General features: G+C 37.2%; 1 protein-coding gene across 1 annotated transcript in view; it reads right to left on the bottom strand.

Moving 5' to 3' along the window:
- Positions 1 to 21252, bottom strand: part of eif3m (eukaryotic translation initiation factor 3, subunit M) — a 57344-nt gene that overhangs the window by 20422 nt on the left and 15670 nt on the right. The window contains exons 2-6 of the mRNA XM_039749651.1: positions 17886 to 18018; positions 12764 to 12902; positions 10121 to 10244; positions 7864 to 7958; positions 3222 to 3305 (exon numbers count right to left, since the gene is read on the bottom strand). Coding sequence (XP_039605585.1) covers positions 3222 to 3305; positions 7864 to 7958; positions 10121 to 10244; positions 12764 to 12902; positions 17886 to 18018 — 575 coding nt within the window. The remainder of the gene's footprint in view (positions 1 to 3221; positions 3306 to 7863; positions 7959 to 10120; positions 10245 to 12763; positions 12903 to 17885; positions 18019 to 21252) is intronic.

Below are 21252 nucleotides of genomic sequence, written 5' to 3'. Positions count from 1 at the left end.
TGACTATCCGACGGACCCTCCTCTCCAGAACCCCGAATAGACTTTTCCAGGGAGGCTGAGGAGTGTGATCCCTCTATAGTTGGAACACACCCTCCGGTCCCCTTTTAAAGAGGGGACCACCACCCCGGTCTGCCAATCCAGAGGCACTGTCCCGATGTCCATGCGATGTTGCAGAGGCGTGTCAACCAAGACAGTCCTACAACATCCAGAGCCTTAAGGAACTCGGTATCTCATCCACCCGGGGCCCTGCCACCAAGGAGTTTTTGACCACCTCGGTGACTTCAGTCCCAGAGATGGGAGAGCCCACCTCAGAGTCCCCAGGCTCTGCTTCCTCGTGGAAGGCATGTTAGTGGGATTGAGGAGGTCTTGAAGTACTCCTCCCACCGACCCTAGCGTCAGTGAGGTCAGCAGCGCACCATCCCCACCATATACGGTGTTGACACTGCACTGCTTCCCCTCCTGAGGCGCGGACGGTGGACCAGAATCTCCTCGAAGCCGTCCAAAGTCGTTCTCCATGGCCTCTCCAAACTCCTCCCATGCCCGAGTTTTGCCTCAGCAACAACGAAGCAGCGTTCGCTTGGCCTGCGGTACCTATCAGCTGCCTCCAGAGACCCACAGGACAAAAAGTCCTATAGGACTCCTTCTTCAGCTTGACGGCATCCCTCACGCGGTGTCCACCAGCGGGTTGGGGATTGCCGCCACGACAGGCACCGACCACCTTGCGGCCACAGCTCCGGTCAGCCGCCTCAACAATAGAGGCGGAACATGGCCCATTGGACTCAATGTCCCCACCTCCCTCGGGGCGTGGTTGAAGTTCTGCGGAGGTGGGAGTTGAAGCTACTTCTGACAGGGGACTCTGCCAGCCGTTCCCAGCAGACCCTCACAACACGTTTGGGCCTACCAGGTCTGACCGGCATCTTCCCCACCATGAAGCCAACTCACCACCAGGTGGTGATCAGTTGACAGCTCCGCCCCTCTCTTCACCCGAGTGTCCAAGACATATGGCGCAAGTCCGACGACACGACCACAAAGTCGATCATCGACCTGAGGCCTAGGGTGTCCTGGTGCCAAGTGCACATATGAACACCCTTATGCTTGAACATGGTGTTCGTTATGGACAATCCATGGCGAGCACAGAAGTCAAATAACAAAACACCGCTCGGGTTCAGATCGTGGGGGGCCATTCCTCCCAATCACGCCCTTCCAGGTCTCACTGTCATTGCCACGTGAGCATTGAAGTCTCCCAGCAAAGCGAGGGAATCCCAGAAGGTATGCCCTCTAGCAACCCCTCCAGAGACTCCAAGAAGGGTGGATACTCCAAACTGCTGTTCGGCGCATATGCACAAACAACAGTCAGGACCCTTCCCCACCCGAAGGCGGAGGGAGGCCACCCTCTCGTCCACGGGGTAAACCCCAATGCACAGGCTCCAAGTCGGGGGGCAATAAGTATGCCCACACCTGCTCGGCGCCTCTCACCGGGGGCAACTCCAGAGTGGTAGAGAGTCCAGCCCCTCTCAAGGAGATTGGTTCCAGAGTCCAAGCTGTGCGTCGAGGTGAGTCCGACTATATCTAGCGGAACCTCTCACCTCGCGCACTAGCTCAGGCTCCTTCCCTTCAGAGGTGACATTCCGTCCCAAGAGCCAGTTTCTGTAGCGAGGATCAGACCGCCAAGGTCCCCGCCTTCGGCCACCACCCAACTCACACTGCACCCAACCTCCTTGGCCCCTTCCATAGGTGGTGAGCCCATGGGGAGGTCATTAAATGTAGTTTTTCAAATGCATTCTGAAGTGAAAGAGAACAAAAGAAAGATGGAGGTAAAAATCAAAGGTGTGAAAGAGAGTAAAAGCGGATGTTATGGTCAACAAAAAGTCAGTGTGGCAGACAGAACGTATGGCGGTTGGGTAGGCCCCCAGATAAAACAATGGCACTGCCAGGATAAAGCAGGAATGGCCAATCACTCTGGCGAGGTCCCATGGATACTGAGGGACTGCGGTGGGTTTCAACAGCTGTAGGGTACCCAAGGACGTCTAGGGAAGGGGACACAAGACAAAGAGTGTTGATGGCCTTTGCCAGTGTCTCATCTCCATTGGCTAGGCACCCCATGAATGAGCAGAGGAGAAGAGTTATAGGAATGATGCATGGGGCTCGCGTATAAAAAAGATGCGATTCTGACTTTGTTTTATTCTTAATTTTAACCTAATTATTGCATTATTTTTATTGACGAATGAGTCTTGCGAGTGTCCTGGATAAAAACCAAGATCCAGGCCTTTAATGACCTCTTGGGCACAGCCATCGGTGTCTGTTTGCGGAGAGAGTGTTGACCTTGTTGAGAGGTTTACTTACCTTGGCAGTGACATTCATGTCTCTGGTGACTCTTCTTATGAAGTCACTAGACAGATTGGGAGACCATAGGGGGGTCATGAGGTCCCTGGAAAGGGGTGTGTGGTGCTCCCGATATCTATGCAAAAGGACGAAGGTCCAAGTCTTTAGAGTCCTGGTGCTTCCTGTCTTGCTATATAGTTGCGAGACATGGACGCTATCCAGTGACCTGAGACGAAGACTGGACTCCTTTGGTACTGTGTCTCTCTGGAAAATCCATGGGTACCGTTGGTCTGACTTTGTGTCGAATGAGTGGTTGCTCATGGAGTCCCGAATGAGGTACATTATCTGCATTGTGAGGGAGCGTCATTTACGGCACTATGGGTGATCCGGCTCATTGCTGGGGACCCAAGTGGCTGGAACAGGCCAAGGGGTTGCCACCTGGCTGCTGCATATAGAGGGTCATTTCCGGAGGGCGGGACTGGACCGTGTGTCTGCCTGGGGGGTTGCAAACCGGGATCGCGAGTTGTTTCACTGTGTAGTGGGGTGCGGCTTGACTTGACTTGATCATATTCTGGGGAGGATGTGCTATTACACAGACTGGCTTAAACATGGACTGGAATCATCTCAACTATTTAACAACTGATACAACCTAGACCCACCCCCCTTGTTGAAAACTTAAAATTAAAAATATACTGTATTTTTTCTTGTCTGAGCAGTGTACTTCATTAGCAACGTCTTCATATATCTTCAAAAAGACACATAGCTTGAAGAAAACATGGTTTAAAATGGTAAAGCACCTACAAGTAACTCTAAACTTTATCAAATGGATCAGAAAACGAATGGTAGCAAAACTTGCACACAAATTTAACTGTCATTTAAAAAATGATAAAAAATGATACCTGTGAGCATCAACTCTTGCTTGTGAGGCATTGTCCTCTGTGTAACTTCCCAGCAGTTCTACCATAACTTTTGCTGCAGCATCACTGCAATGAAAGAAGGGATTACATTTGACATTGTCACACAAGTTTAATTAACATTTTATTATTTTCAATACTGCCATTTTATGGTACTATAATTTCAATTCAGTGTATTTAATTAAACTATTTTTCCACAGCTGTGATCAGTATCATAACTCTTATGAACATTTTGCAGAGGAAGATTTCATTTACTATTATACCCGTTTTCTTACAGCAGTCAGCTGATGAGTTATGAGACTTACGTTAAACCACGGCTGTACAACTATCCTCACCCAAAATCTTCACAAACTGTGTTATAAATTTTGCGCATAAAGGTTTCATTAAAAATACACATACAAGTTAAATGATAAAAGAAACAACCATGTTGTGCCTTTGGACATTATTGCATATTCTAAATTGCTCTTTGGTATTAATATAGTTTACTGAATCTAATCCAATGTGTTAATTCTATAATTAGCAGTCAATTACAAATATAGGCTGTAATTCATTTATGTGGGTGTATAGTGGATAGCACTGCTGCATTTTAGATCCACCGTGATGGATTTAAATCCTTTGCCTGGACTAGTGTTGACATAATACCAAAATTTTCGCATTCAATACCAATACCAGTGAAATTTTGATATTCAATTACTTTCAATACCACGGTAAAACAGAAATCTGTTTTAATAGCTTTTTATAAAGCTCTTATGAACTAATGGTTTTTTGGCATTACTGCAGCTAAATTACATACCCATAAATAAATAGCTGTTACTCGTTTATTATAATAAAGGAGGTGCAAATGGCAGAACAGTAGAGACTACAACACTTGAACACTGAATCTGTAAAATAAATTTTTAAAACAAATTGGTGTTTTAGAGATTTCTCTCCAAAAAACTGGATTTGAGTACATAATCAAGACAACCCTGGAATCAAATTTCTTTTGTGCCCCAATCTGTCAGTTATCACTGTGCCAATTTAGATGTCATATCTCATAGAATTGCAAAATTATACTGTTTGGCACAAAGTACCCCTCTTTTTGGAAATATTTAGTCTCTTGTAAGTAAACAATCTCTCAAAAAAAGCATTGCAGTATTTTGTTTAAATATAATTATACACACAAACACTTTATATCACTCTGAAACAACAAGCAAACAATTTGTATCTATATATGTATATACTCATCCAAACCTTTACTTTCAAAATTATTTTTCATGGCAGTTCTTGCAACAATTTTGTCTACTACTACAGTAGAAGCAAAGTAAGACTGTATTTTGTATACTAGAGTGGGGATATTTGTGCTGCAATTCACCCATTTTCTCCTGCCTCCTTGTTACTTTTACCTTGTATTTCACGTCTGTAATAAACTATTTATATAATAAACTTTTATATATATATAAAATATAAAAAAGCCGGTACCATTACTTATCAGTAAGTATTAGCTTTAGTGAACCTCTAGCATGCACAATGTTGATATTATGTATGCATGTTCAATATACATCCATAAGGGTTTTCCTCCCCCTGCGTACATTGAGAGACAATTCTAAACCAGCCCCGTGTCAAGGATCCTGCCTTCTAACAAGTGCTGTTGGGATATGCTCTGCCCTCTCCACCCCCAACAGATACATCCCTGAATTGGATTCATGAGTTTGAGAATGTTGTGTTAGGAATATATATTTGCATATAGTCATGAATTGCAGCTGTCACTGAAAAAAAAAAAATATATATATATATATATATATACTGGTGTTTACACTGGACAGTTTTCGTAATCATGAACGAGGACATTCTCAAAATTCAGTAGAATGATGATCAATAATACTAAATATGAATCAGCATGCATTTTGTGGTATTTATGGAAAAGTCACGCTAGAGCACTCTTTGCACCACTGATTGTTAGGGAGAAAATTCTGCAAGACAAACTAATACTGAAACTTAAGAAAGCAGCTTTGTTTCAGAAACTAAACAGCTGGGGAGGTGGGAAGCAATAATTTTAAACAATTGTAATATTCACAGATCAGAATAGTGAAAAGGGTAAAAATGAAATGGTTTCCCTGCCAAACAAAATCTAGTGATGTCACAACTTATGATATGTGAATAGTATTGTGACAGTGAATTTTAAAAGTAGTTTTAACATTTACCAAAATGTAATAGTACAAAAGATAAAAGTTATTACTAGTGTTTCCTGCTCTCTTGAGGGCCTGTTTTTTGTAGGTCCACGTTTCATATCCGTAACTTACTCTTGAGAATACATAAACACTGTATTAGTCACTTCTTCAAATCCATACTGAGGTCTCATTTTGTTTCCAAATAGCATCCTTAGCTATTCAAATTTTAGTTTTTATGTGCCTTACATATCTACCATCATTTGTATTCCAACTCCCAAGATACTTGTAACTATCTACCTGTTCCAGATGTATTCCATTTATTATGTTGCAGATATTTTTGTATTCCTTTGGCGATTACAGTGACTCTGGTTTTCTTCAGGTTGAGTTTCATTCCATATTCCTGTCCCTCGTGTATTATCTGCTCTATTATCTGTCAAAGGCTTTGTGATAATTGATAAAGCAAATTTTCCTGAATCTTTTGCACATTATATGCAGCTTGAAAATTGTTTTTGCTGTATGTGTTCCTTTCCTAAAGTCCATTTGACTTTGATATGTTTTCGTAATTGGTGTAATACTGTTCTTTATCGGATGCAACAGTATTTTCAAGGGATATGAGATAAGGCTCATCATTTTGAAGTCATTGCAGCCTATAGCTTTGTTAATTTTCTTCAGTGATTCAAAAATGCATTTGAAGAAGTCCTTGTTATCTTCTCTGTATGTATATCAAATTGATCAATTTTGTCATAATCTGTAATCCTTTGGATCCAAGCTGATATAGAAATTCAGCTGGTGTTCCATCTATACCTTCAGATTTATTGTGCAGCAGTTTAGTTAAAATTTCTTTAATTTCTTCTAAGCTAATATTGTTTTTAGGCATTATAATATTCCATATAGACTGCCTTTACAGTCCACATATTCTAGCCATCTGTCAAGTACTTCTTTATCTGTTAATTATTTACACTTTCTATTCTTTAATCCTTGTATGCCCTTTGTTTGGTTAATTATTCAACTTTTTATTGTTTCTGTCTCTCTCATCTAGTTCTTGGCATTTTGAAAGCTATTCAACTTTGGCCTCCCTACATTTCTTCTGCACCTGTCAGTGTAACCCCTTATACTTTTGTTCATCCTTCTCAGAGTTTCTGTACTTCTATCTTTTTCACAGAGTCCACAATTTCTTAGGTCATTTCCATTACCTTGTCTGCACACAGCGTTTCAGCCACTTCTGACTTACATTTCTTAAGCGGTGTCCACAGCTCTGTACGGTCCCTTTGCTACATGGTGATTTTCATCTTCAGTCAGTTTTTCCTCCATTATTGCTGTGAATTCATTCCTAACTGCTCCGCCTCTCAGAAACACTGTTGCTTTACCTCTTAATTATCTTCAATTTTATCACTACAGTAGTTGCTACTGGATTATAATATGAACCATAGTCTACTCCTGGTCTCGATCTATTATTGTTAACACTCCTTAATTGGCAATCTAGAGGGATAAAATCTATTTAGTCTGATTATCTGGGTATCAGCAGGTATATCTGGCTCCCTCCATCTGTTGAAACCAGCTTTTGCTATGTCACATGGAAAGACTGCTGATTTATATCAGCATCCCACACAACAAATATAACTCTGCATCATATAATGCATGTTCTTTTTTTACAATGCAAGTAAAAATGCTGTAGCCAAAAGCCAAGCTTAGCCCAAGCAAACAACAATATCCATACGTTTATGAATGAGGCACCATATGAGAAAACGTCAGAGAGATACAAAATCACAAATCAACAAATTTGACTGGACATAATTGCCTTTGTGCAATTACTTCTCACAAACAACCTTTACTTAAGTGTACACAAAATGCAAAGGTGAAGTTGAATCTGACATAACGAAATTACCAAGCATTGACAAAAATCACCAATGGAACCCTTTAACCTCATCTGGGTGAAGTCTGCATTCTTCACTTGTCAGCATAGATTTTCTTCTAGATACTCCGGTCCTGGTCTTACATGTCCAAAGATGTCAGAGTTAGGTCAAATGGAAGTTCCAAATTGTGAGTATGTTCATGAGCGAGTCCTGAGATGGACATGAACTTTTCCAGCATTTTTTTGTGCTTTGAATTTAGTACTTTCAGAAATTGCTCCACAAATCAATCACCCTGAATTCAATTAAGCAAGTTTTAGAATGTTATTATACAATAAAATATGTCACAGAGTAGTTTGGATACATAACCACTACACAATATTAATCTAGGTATGCAAAAACACTAACACACACCTGGAACCCCTGTCTTGTGAATGTTGCAGTTACTATATGGAACCCTTCCATGTGAATGGATGCAGAGACACACTCTTGTCAAACTGATATTTAGTTCCAAGATATGTCAGGTTTACAATATGTTTCAAGGTTCTGGAAGTGGCTTATGAAAATTAACTTAAGTATAATTTAAGAAGTCAGCATAGCAAATTAAGAATTATTCTAGAGAGATAATACCTTTTCTTGCAGTCCACAAGAGCCTCATAAACCAACCTCAACAGAGTATGCTTCTTTTCAATACTAAGATTCCAGTCTGTAATCCATTTGCGCACCTAATGGGAAATTTAAAATTAAAGTTAATGGCACGATAAGTTAAAGTAAAAACTGTTTATTTCAAACTTAGATGCCGCCAAAAATAGCAAAGATTTTACAAATCTGCAGAAATACTTTGTGCAATCTAGGGCTTCAACTAACGGTTATTATGATCAATCTGACAATTATTTGTCAATTGATTGATTAGTTGTAAAAAATGTATTTAAAATTAAACTCAAACTGCATGAAATGGAACTTTTCACACAATGAACAGGTGTGCATAAAATTTTCATAAATGTATTCTTTAAAAAATGAACTGCTTGTAGATTTTTTAAACAAAATACAGGTTTTATATAACATTAATATAATAATACATTGAAAACAAATAGTAAAGAGAATTTTAACACTGTAGCACTTCTTGATCTGGGTGTGTAATGAATACACACACAAAATTTCCTTAAAAACACAATAGTTTTCAATAAATTAACTAAACTCACAATTTGGCTTATGTATTCAGAATCTTATTAAATACAATTTAAAATTAAACATGAAATTGAAGGGTTTTTTCAGTTTCTGTAAAAGATATGGTTTACTGACCAAGAAGCTGTTGCACCGTCATGACTATTACTTATTTATTTTTTTGTAAATCTGCAGTAATGTTTGAAATTTGTTCAGCACAATGAACATTGTGGTCATATGTTGGGGAAATGTCCAGACTATTCTCCATTTTCTCTTTGCTATGTAATATGCCAAGTTTATTTTAACTGAAAATGTGCATCTTTTTATGTGTCTAGAAACCTTTTACTTCTGCAGATTCTTTGGCACATTTGCTTACAGCCAACACACTGCTGCAGCCTCCTGAATGTCATTGATTGTTGGGAGTGTGCCGTTAGATCTTCAAGTCTGAAACTGTGTGATCCTGCCACAAAATCTGCTTTACCGACTAAAGCAGACTTACTGTAAAGCAGTACTTGCACATTCTTGTGTCTTCTTCCAGACTGTACAAAAGTCAATTGAAGTCTGATAGCTAAATAAACTGGAACTTTCACTTTTCCAGCCTGCTCCAATCTTTTCACTTGGAATGAGTGATATGCTGTTGCACTCTCAATGAGCTTTTGATTTCCTTACATGACTAAAAAAATAAGTATTCTGCTCAGAAAGAGACTGTTTCTTTGCATCCACATTACACGTGTTTGTAAGAGTGTAACGCAACACCATAATTTAGTCGAGTCACTGTGTGGTCAAAAAAACACTTAAATATGGCAAGTGAAAATCTGAACCTTTACTAGCTAGTGGCTAATGACATACTGGTTTTTTTTTTTAGTTGCCTATCATGACATTTTAAAGCATATGTGGTGTTTTTTTTTTTTTTTGCATTGCAGAGGGCTGAAAAATGACTTGAATTATTCGTCACTTCAAACCAAAACTCATTTCATTACGCCTAGCCCAGTAAACATTGTGTTATGTATATGTATCACATAACGCTGAATTAACGTTTAACTTACTGGGATGAAGACAAGCCTTTCTCCTCCATAGAGCCTGGAACAGTATTTTTCCTTAATGTTTGTGCAGCTATCCACTTCAAACGTGATAACTTATTTGCAATTTATCCTGCAACACTAACCTTTCCAACACTTATATAAAATTAATAGTATATTTGATATACCTAAAAGTTATATCACTTCAATAATAGCTGACCTAAACTCGAGCTATAATCCATGCTAAATGGAAACAGACCAATTTCCAATATGATGCAAGAACATAAAGATATTTCCGCGTCACCTTTCGGGTTTTTGACCAATGCTTTTTAGCAACTCTGTCCTTAAGTCTGTCTGTTAAATTCCTTTGGTTATATAATCCAGGAAATGCTGTAATGTCATTACTTATTTTTCAAATGAGTATTTTTTACCACCTTAGGTTTGAATTCTGTGTAATATTTCCCTATTCCCCGCATAAAGTACAGTTTTCAGGATCTCCCTTATACTCATTTGATAGTACAATACAAAAATTACAACTAGTAGATCACTATATCATATTACACTAGAAACATTGATAAATCAGTTTTACACTGTTAGATTTTCCTGCATTTAACTTGAAAGTAAATTTTACTTTGTTTAGGAACAAATACCTTTGTTTTTTTTTTTTTTTTTATTCATTCAATATAATAGGATTTTAGAAATACCTGGTCAAGATCGGTTGGAATGAAAGAAATTGCATTGCAGGTGGCTGCCACTTTGATTAGGCTGCAGTACACTGTATATCTTACAGGTGTATTCTCCTCCATTCCATGGAAGAGGTTGCTTAACCTATAAAATAATATTGTAACAATTATTGGACACCCAAACACCAGACTAACACAAAACACACTTTTCTTGAATATCGTTGAATAATGTATTAATTCCAGCTGCTCAAAAATGTAAACACTCAGAGCTTGAATGCCAGACAGTTGAATTTGTGATATCTCTTCTGTTCTAAAGTTTTCACACAGGGCTGTACAGTATTGCCAGTGTTTTGACAATAGCCAAAATACTGTAGCTTGATGCCATATAGTTGGACGATTGTACAGTACTAGTGACTAGCGGAATAGCTAAACAGCCCCCTTTTCTTATTGAATGAATATGTAACCGCTTGCAGGAAATTGCAGCCAACTAATGATAATTTGTGGATTTCGAGAAGACTTATGATTGTATACCTTGTAGCATCCAGAGACAGTGCATGAAGTCACAGAGCAACTGATGGATGTCATTTCTACTTGGAATTTTCACATCATTGTATCTGCACATGTAGTATGAAGCTGAACTGTAAAACTGCCAAAGGTATATTTCATTTCTTTTCCAATTTATAACATTCAAAAGGAAGATGACAAGGCACTGCTGAGGTTCTCTGCATTCAGTTTGGAAACCTAAGAGTTGTATTTTGAACATTTTCAGAGGGTGGGGTGTTCTTGGCCTCATCTGTCATAAAGTGGATTGGTTCTTAGACAGCAGCCCCAAATCTAAAATAGTGGTCTCAATGAAAAAGTGTGGCTTGGTCTTTGCCAGCCAGTTGTGGTAAAACAGCTATGTCCCTAGACAAAGCATAAGCTTTACATATCAGTGTAGATTTTCATTTTCACATAAAGGTGATAAGCTTTGGGTAGTGACTGAAAAATTTAACTTAGGGTTAGAATGAGCTGAAAAAGTGGTTTCTGCAAAGGGTTGCTTAACACTTTTTTTTTTGAGAAGGAGCACTAATCTCAAAGATGGGAAGACAGAGACAAATTGCTCCTCCTTTGAAGTGACAATTGTCAATGGAGGTGGTTTGGGCATTTAGTGAGGATGTACCTGGGTGTTCCTCATATTATTAAAGCTAACTCACTGCAAGGGGACTTACAGTATATCTGAGAAATGCAGAAAGCATTTCCTCTCTCAGCTCAATTCTTGTTACAATCAATTCTCGTTATCCACATTTAAATTCCTGAAAAACAGTAAACACAGATACTGAAACACTAATCATATGGGGAAAAATGGAGTTAAGATTACAGTGGACCCTATTCAGAATACACCTTCACTGCCCATTACAAATAACATTGAGTGTCAGCTCACCACAATGCGTTCCATCCCATACACCCTGCAGCCTACCTCCTACAGGTTCACCTACAGAAAATTTGTAAAGACTTCCTGATTTGTAATGACTTACTTCCTCAAGACAGTCAAGTTCGTCTTCTCTGCCAGAGGCCACAAGTGACCACAACAGAGCCAATCCTAACAACTCATTAAACCATCCAATCAGAAGAAGTAAAGGGCAGGGACTTAATCAGTGTGAGCTGATGACCCACAATTACTAGGAATTCTTCATTAACAACTGGAAGTCCTAGTCCCCATCACGAATGGGGTTCAATGACTCACCCATACCTCTTGGCAGAGGGTAGACACACATTGATGTTTTCAGTGTAATACACATGCAGCCCAGAACATGCTCAATCTTGCCAATCACTGCTGTGCGATGGGCTAAATTTTTTTTCTACTCCACATGGCTGCGAATAAGCATAACCTGACCACAAGTATGGGTTGAATGGGTTAAACTTTCATTACAGCAGATAAGTGAATCCGCAGGAGTGAAAATCACAAAAACTAACATTGTTTTCTATTTTGCTATGTAAGCAAGCTTAAAAAAATGTTTAAAGATTTATCACGTTAAGGAAAAACAATTTTTGGTTTCATTTTTTTTACATTTAAATAAATATAATTTAGAATGATAATAAAAAATATCTGCAAAATGCACAAATACATAAAATGTAAATATATAATTCTGCATGATTTTCATACATGGTTTTTAATTTTTTAAATAGAGATGTCATGCATTTATGGTAGTGCTCTCTCATGCTTGTAGCTTTGTGATAGCTACACAATAATTAAGCCATTTTTTAATGCATGGTCCTTGATAGCTTTAACTTGTACTGCCTATAATAAAAGTGTTGGTGCCAATATTGTTGAGTGCATTTTTTGAAAGGCTTCTGACATTTGTAAAAATACATTAAAACCATAACCAACAGAGACGGATAAACAAAATAAAATCAAATAAGCAGGCTGAATTCTACCTTGTTTTTAGTACACCAAGGCAACAACTTGACTTTAAACAAGTGACACTACTTAAGGATGAAATGTTGAGTGTTTGCTACATATAAATGTGCATCTTTAAAATAAAAAAAATAAAAAATAACATTCTTGGCATTTAATAAAAACAGATGTAAAATTATTAAAAATAAAAGCAAACACATATACAAATAGGATGAAGACATTAAAATTAACTGCAAATAATGTAATTAAAATCAATGTTCACTCACAACTGCATTCTGAGTGATGGTCGTTCCCCCTCTCTAAATTTCACCAGTTTTTCACAGAGACTTTCAATCAAAGCTTCCTGTTTCTCAGGTTCAAGGATCAAAAGCAGAGAAACAACACTGTTCATCACACTTTCTACATCTGTAAAGTTTAAAGGGAATAAAAAGAAATCCATTATAAAAGATATTAACTTTTAAAAAGTATTTCTGCTAAAATTTCAACCTAAGCCAATAATTACTGCAATCCTGTCCACCTGTTTTTTTCCAGTCACGATTTCAAAATTGCTACCCACGTCTATAGGTATTGAGTAAGAATCTCAGGTAAGTTACTGCAATCATATCTAAAATTCCAATTCACACTTAAAATCACAGACTACCTGATAATGCTTAACATCCTGCAAGACAACCTCTGTATATTAAAATTAAATGGTCATGCAATCAGCAGGCACTTAACATTTTTTTTTACTTAACTTTATACATTTTTTTCTTCAAATTCCTGTTCTTTTACTTTGTAGATACAGTGCCTTCCATAATGTTTGGAAAAAAACACACATTTCTGCTTGATTTACATCCTCTGCATTTAAGGGTATTTGCATATACTGTATGTTTTATTTGAGGGCAAACGTTGTCAACTGATTGTAAAGAACGGTAGTCTGTTTTACCATACACTAGTTTTGGCATTGTGTTACTCTGTCTTGTTTGGTTAGCTTGTATCATTATTAACAAAACAGCCAGACTTCCACTTCCTTAAATACATCCAATTCATAATGCAATTTAGGGAAGACTTTTGTACCTTCCTGCTCTACTCTTTGATAAATGGGTGTTCTATGAATAGAATTTTAAGTACTCCTACAACAAGCGAAAAGTATTATTCTTCTCCTGATTCTGTTGAATTTTAAGTCTCTATTATAGAAAACAAATGTCGGCGTCTTTTCTCACTAACGACAATAAAAAAACTTGTAATATTTCTGGTTTACCTTTATTATTAAATAGCTTAAAATTGCTATTTAAAAGAGCATTTTCACATGTTTACAAGTATTCACAACTAGCTACCTTAGCCGACACACAATGTCAAACACAGTCTGAATGTTTAAGTGGCTGTTGCTTGACAAATGTACAACGGAAAATAAAAAATTAAAGCTACCAGAATTATATTTCTGATGCATCTGTAAAGAAAAGGACCCCATATAGTTTAATTCAGTATGTTATTTCTTGACCACTGGGTCCTGTACACAATTTCTAACCAGCACTACAAACTTATTCAGATTACATCCAAATCTACATTCCACCAACTGTTGTGTGAGATTTGCTGCATATTGTTTGTTAGCTTAGTAGCTTCCTGATAATTACTGTATAAAAATCTCTTTTAAACAATAAGGAAGAAATATGTAAGGATTGCTACAACACAACATTTAGTTGCTTCATTTGTGAAACATTAACAGACTCTTAATGCTTCAATTTATCTTAATATCTACTAATAATAAGATTTAATAAGATTTAATCTTAGTACCTACTGGAATCAAGGACCAAAAAGCTTCATAGGTGGAAACAAAAAAAAAAAACATGACTTAAGCAAATCACAAACAATGCAGTCTGGGTCTCATGTGTGCATTATAGGCATCGAGATGCGTGTCAGATTCTCGCTTCTTTGAAACACACCACTTGGTATACACAGAGAAGTATGCTTTTCTAAAGGGTAGTGTTTTAAAGTATCCTCTTTGTTTGAAGAATGTATTTTTCACCCCCTTCTTTTAAGCAGCAGTGCATGAGTCACAAGCCTTTCATGCTTTGTACAGCCAAAATATAAAACTAGTAGTAATAATATTAAAACACATGTAAAGTACATGTTGTCTTTAGATCTTTAAATTTACCTACAAATATAATTGAATATATACTTCCTCTTTCGGCTGCTCCCGTTAGGGGCTGCCACAGCGGATCATCTTCTTCCTTATCTTTCTGTCCTCTGCATCTTGTTCTGTTACACCCATCACCTGCATGTCCTCTCTCACCACATCCATAAACCTCCTCTTAGGTCTTCCTCTTTTCCTCTTCCCTGGCAGCTCTATCCTTTGCATCCTTCTCCCAATATATCCAGAATCTCTCCTCTGCACATGTCCAAACCAACGCAATCTCGCCTCTCTGACTTTGTCTCCCAACCGTCCAACTTGAGCTGACCCTGTAATGTACTCATTTCTAATCCTACCATCCTTGTCACACACAGTGCAAATATTACCATCTTTAACTCCAGCTGTGTCTCCTGCTTTCTGGTCAGTGCCACCATCTCCAACCCATATAACATAGCTGGTCTCACTACCGTCCTGTAGACCTTCGGGCATCTGGTGTAAAATTTTGTCACATCAATATGTGGAATATTCTATAAGTAGTTCTACACTGTATATTTAGCTAATTTGACAGCCACAGTGTGTTTACTGATTTCATAACATTTTACTTCTTCCATTGATGAACCTTCAAATGTCTCCAAAAACTGAACAGACTTCACAAATTCAGCCTTTGTCAGATGATTTTTTAGCAATTAATTCAATTGCTATCAGCAGTGCCATCAACTGCACATCTATTTGAGATGGCACTGCTGCTAACATATTAAGATATTATCATCCACTTCAAAGCATTTTTAAAGCAGCAACATGTGTGGAGTAATTGGAGTGCATGGTCAAGGTAGAAGTTTTCCCAATACTATAAATTTAATTTTGGAATGAACATGGTATATACAGTGGCTCATTTAATCGTCCTTGTGCTGTAACTACAGATTCAAAGAGCCACTTGAAATTTCACTCTTTCAGAAGATGAAAGGCACATATAGTAGTCCTGTTGGTCTTATATCCATCTCAGTATCACTTCTAATTTCTTGATTTATTCTGGTGTCCTAACTCCTAAGCTTTGGTAACTTATTATATTAAAAATAAAATGGTTAGCACTTGTAGCTGACTGATCATATCATCACACACACTCAAAACATGCACATCTCATGCATCTCAGTTTCAAAAACTTGCACTATACCTGGATAAAATTGATAATTGTTAGATAAAATGCACAATGCTGAGCTGAGGCAAAATGATATTTCAATAAAAACAAGTAATTGTATCTTTGGATTCAAAACTGCTGAAATAAATGCATAGCTTATTACACTTAAACATCAGTGACCAACATGAAATTATGAATGCATTATTTTTTGTATCGAATTGTTTTAATTTTTTATTAAGACTTGGTCAAACAAAAAAGTAACTCTCTAATGTTTGTGAAATTATGTGTTAATTGAGGCACCTAAAGTGAGAACTGCTAACATTGAAATGGCTCTTTAAAATTGTGTTTTTAAAGCCCATATAATAATAATAAAAGGAAATCAGAAATACAGTATTTATTTAGATCTGTCTAGAGAGAAAGGCAGAACAAATCCTGGAAGTGACATGCAAAAAGAGATCCGTAAAATACCACAACACTCCAGTGTGTGGCTTAACACAATGTCATAACTAGAGTGACATGAAACAACCGTTCTTTAAATTCTGAAGTTGTTTTTGCCTTCAAAGAAAATTTTTTAAACACATTTCAGTTAGAGCTGAATAGTGATATTTGATCTCACAGCCCTACTTCTAGAAAGATATTATATGGCTGAGTAAGGGCCATTGCTTCACTGTGCACTTGGTCGTCACTCACACATTCGGATCCTTCTTAGATAGCAGGCAGTGGAAGAAATAAAAACATCAATTCCACAAAGACCTCTAGTTCAAGGCATATTTAAAAAACATATGAATAATCAACAGAAATATCTGTTGACCAATGTTTAGTGATGAAATCAACAATGTCAAAAAATACATGATTTGTGCATGCCTGAAGTGGACGATAATGTAACCAGCCAGCTGTGTCTTGCAATCATTTCAAGTTGCAGCATGATAAATTTGAGGCCATAATATATTGTGAGAGATTAAATTTGCATTCATAATTTGAATGTAATGAAGAGGGCAACTGTTGTCTATCCAATGATCCATTTCTTTCCTAACTGGTTTTACCCAGTTAGTGTTGCAAGGTCTAGGCACCCATTCTGGCTGCCCTAGTCACAAGAAAGTAAAAACTGAGGAGAAAAGCATGGATATCTTTGTACCTGTGACTAAATTTAAAGGTTAATTCCAGTGTTAAATTATTTAGTGTTTCAAAACTTTCATATTGGCCAGTCATTTGTGTGGCTCAGCTCATATTTGAAGAACAAGGCAAATCTAATGATATGACATATAAAACGCTAAAAGAAGGATACAATTGTAGAGATATGAACTTAGTAGAGCTGCGAAAAGAACATATTTCATAAAAAAATAAAAGGGGTTTTGAAGCCATAGTAACATGAATTATTATAACAACTAAAATGTGAGAAACACAGTAAAATTTCAAATAACATGAATTTGAATGATACAGGAGTGAATGAGATGTACTGTAGTCTACATTTACATGTGTATTAACAATGACAACCCCTGATTTCTTATGCTGTATGAGGCACCTTGAAAATAAAGCAAAGTCCTACTTACAGGAATTCTCAAATAACTGATTATTAAGCATTTGACAAGTTTGATTTTACAAAGTTTAAAAGTTTGGAAAATTTACAAGAGGTGAGATTTGTAATATTAAAGCATCAAGAGAGTTTTTGATGTGTTACTTTGACTAGTCTATTAAATATTTTTCTACAGTGCTGCTAGCCAACCAATACCTCCTTCATATATTGATGTACACAAAAAAAAAAAAATCACAACAGAAAATGGCACAAACTTGACAAAAAGGTGATTTGATGATAAAACTCAAAAAGTGTGCTGCTGCAAAAGCATTGCTTATATAAATGTATTAAGCTTTGCATTTATAACAACAGTAGGATAGAAGTACATTTAAACACAAATGCATTCAGGAGTTTGAGGAATTTGAGTTCCGATAAGTATGATCTCTTCCACTTTTTTAGTTATTTGCATAATATTCAATTTATTGTTACCTTGCTGTGGTAGTGAATGCTATGAAGAGTGAAAAGAAAGAGTGGACTTAAATTGTAATTTCTACAGAAAGCGAGGATGAGACTGATCAGCCAGTTCCAGTGGGACTGTCACCACAGCCAAAATAATAAAACACAACAAACCTTTGTCATCTTCCTTCAGACAGACATCACATGCCTCTATTATCTGAGCCAAATCCACATGTAGACCACCATCAGAATTTTCTTCAGAGATTTCAGCCCCTTTGGATTTCAAGTAAGCTCGAAGCTCAGAAGCCTAAAAAATAGTTAACATAACAGATAAATTTTATTAATACTAAACAGAATTTAATTCTAGGCTTTATTCTTAAAAAAAACAAAAACACTATAATAATCCTCACTAGGGCCTTGTAACAGAAGGCTCAGCAAATCAACGAATGCATTAGTATTCCAAAAACATAAGCACATTAACTTCCATACTATGCCAATTGGGATCCTTAATAGCTAAATACAGTGGAACCTCGGTTTGCAAGTAACTTGGTTTAAGAGTGTTTTGCAAGACAAGCTAAATTTTTTAATAAATTTTGACTTGATAAACGAGCGATGTCTTGCAATACGAGTAGTATGGATACACTTTGTCTGCTGAGCGTCATATGATCACAACTGAGCCGATGGTGGTTCTCTCTCTCTCTCTCTCAATCATCTCCTATTCTCCGTCTGAGTCTGCGTGCCTCACTCATATAGTCAACATCCGTACGAGTGTATACTGTTTACTACAGCATTTTGACTCTGTGTGTGTGGACGCGCACACGTGTTTGCTGTGAAGTGCGAGTCCCTGTCTTGCACCCCAAAATACGAAGCTTTATTCAGCTTGAAACAGCAAGAGTGCTGTTATTTATTGCAGCGGGATCTTTATAATATTCCTTGTATCACCCATTGATGGCAGGTGCTTATAGCATGTCTGCGATCTTTTTGGATACGCTTATACGGCGAACTGCAACATCGCTGGGAGACTGCAATTGCTTTGGGACACTCTTCTGCGTGTCGTCCCGTTGGGTGGAATCCCACAAGAGTTTAGAAACTCACTCACACCAGCCATGATTCTTTTTAAAAGTAAAGTGCAGTTTAATTGGTTTTATGTATTTTTACTTTATTTTGTATTAATCATTTTTATATGAATAGTTTTGGGGTGTGGAACGAATCATCTGAGTTTCCATTATTTCTTATGGGGAAATTCACTTTGATATACGAGTGCTTTGGACTACGAGCACATTTCCGGAACGAATTATGCTCTCAAACCGAGGTTCCACTGTACATGTAAAATTCAGAACAATTACTATTAACAGTTGTTAGTATTGGCAACAGTACGTCCAGTTCAGTTCCAGTTACACAAGGAGTTTCTTAAGGCTCTGCTGTCTGCAGTTCTGTATCTACGTGCATGCTTCACCTTGGCCAGATTATTCATAGCTTTGAACTAGTTTGTCATTTTTATGTAGATGATCTATTTCAGTATTAAAGGTAAAAATTCATCGGAGCTGTCTCAGGTCATAACTTGCCTTAATGAAGTTAAAATCTGGAAGGAACATAACTCTTTAAAATTAAACTGCAGCCAAATAAAAAAGCCAAACTCATGCTAATTGGTACTAAAGCTTTGCTTAGTAAAAGGAGTTACTTTTCAATCACCCTTGGTGATATTATCAGACCTCCATCTTTTGCAAGGAATCTTGGTGTTATTTTTACTTTCTCCCTTTCTTACTCTACCCACATACATCATAATAAAAAACTTAATTCCACCTCTGTAACATACCCCATGTTCGCTCATTCCTCTCCTTTTCTGATGCTGAGAAAATTGTTCACATTTTTATTACGATCCAAACTGAGTAGTGTAACTTCCTACTGTCAGGTACCTCTTCTAATCTGTTATCACAGCACCAGCTGGTTTAAAACTGTCCTGCAACACCAAGCACATAATACTCAATTCCTGTGTATTATAGAATTGAAAATAAACTTTTATAAAGATCTTAATGGCTTTGTACCAGATTACGTCTATGACCTCCTCCATCATTATGCCACTATTTCTGGTACTCTCTTTGTGCTCTGCAACATGGGTGACAGTGCCTTCAGCTCTATTGCACTTGGACTTTGGAACAACCTCCCTGTTTTAATGAAATCAGTTCACTAAATTCATTTGTTAAAAAAACAATATAAAACTCATTTGTTTGGAAAGGCATTTAAACTATCCTGACAATTTGACATGTTCTTTCACTTTACACTCTCTGTTCTGTTGTTCACAATCATTTGCGTGTATAAGACATGTCATTTATTCAGGGTTATTTGGTAATATTCTGTAATTATAGGAAATCCTTTGGAACATTTTGAAATCATTTCAGTTTTTTTTGTATGGAGCCTTCTGCCTCACTCATATGAGAAAACACCAATATATATGATATACTGTTCAGCTCATCTTAATGTCTAGTTATGCAAGACATTGAGCTTTTTTGGGTACCCCCATTTTTGACCCTCAAGACTCGAAAAACACTAACGTTTTATTACAATTTTTGGACCATATGATGTACAAGAAATGACACCTTTACAATTACAATAAAACAACTTACTTTTGTATAACACTCTTCACTGAATGCAGGGCGCAAAGCACTGTGAACAATTCTCAGTTAAAATAGAAATACAAATTATACTAATTTCAAAATAAAGAAAACACAAAGAACAAGATAGAACTGATTAAACAAAATGGAATCCTACAATATATGTCCAGTAATTAACTGATGAACTACGGCCAGTTGACAACAGAGAATCCCCTGGATGTATGAAATCTGGCCAAAATGGATGGAATGATAGTTAGTGAGAAATATAAACAGATGATCATGCTACACAGTCAGAAAAATTACTCATTGGCAAAATTATTAGCACAATTAGGATTTGCTTGGAGCAGAAGACTACAGATGTAACCCTACAGTCTGACAAGTTAAAAGCACTTTGCTCTGCTTTGCTTGTATTTGTTTCATTGCTATAACTAGAGATGTACGATATATCAGGAACTGTGTTGTTATCGGCTGATGTTCATTAAAAATTGACAACATTGAAATCTGTCAGATGTGTACATTAACCAATAAAGCCAACCAATATAATCTGGGCTTGTCAACATTGTCAGTTCACTAAATAAATGTTTTCATTGTTCGTTGACATAGACATTAAGCTGCTAAAAAACTTGCATACAAGCACAGCCCCTTGTGCTCACACACAAGGAAAAAAACCCACGGGGTTTACTAGTTTTGCTGACAGGAGCACTACATATGTTGTTTATTCATTGGGCAGATATCATTAGTAAAGCAGCATGGCAGCCATGTGATCATATTTTTCTGTGAAAAAGGAAGACAACAGAGTTGCTACCTGCAAAAATGAGATAATGCAAGGAGGCTGCAGAATTACATCTTTTAATACCACAAATTTAATTACCCATCTGAAGAACTATCATAATGAATTATACATGGAATTTCTAGCAGTTAAAGCTACC

This window comes from Polypterus senegalus, chromosome 1 (assembly GCF_016835505.1).
Source record: "Polypterus senegalus isolate Bchr_013 chromosome 1, ASM1683550v1, whole genome shotgun sequence".
Classification (NCBI taxonomy): domain Eukaryota; kingdom Metazoa; phylum Chordata; class Cladistia; order Polypteriformes; family Polypteridae; genus Polypterus; species Polypterus senegalus.
Note: the sequence above shows the minus strand (reverse complement) of the source record. Positions and strands in the feature narration are given on the sequence as shown.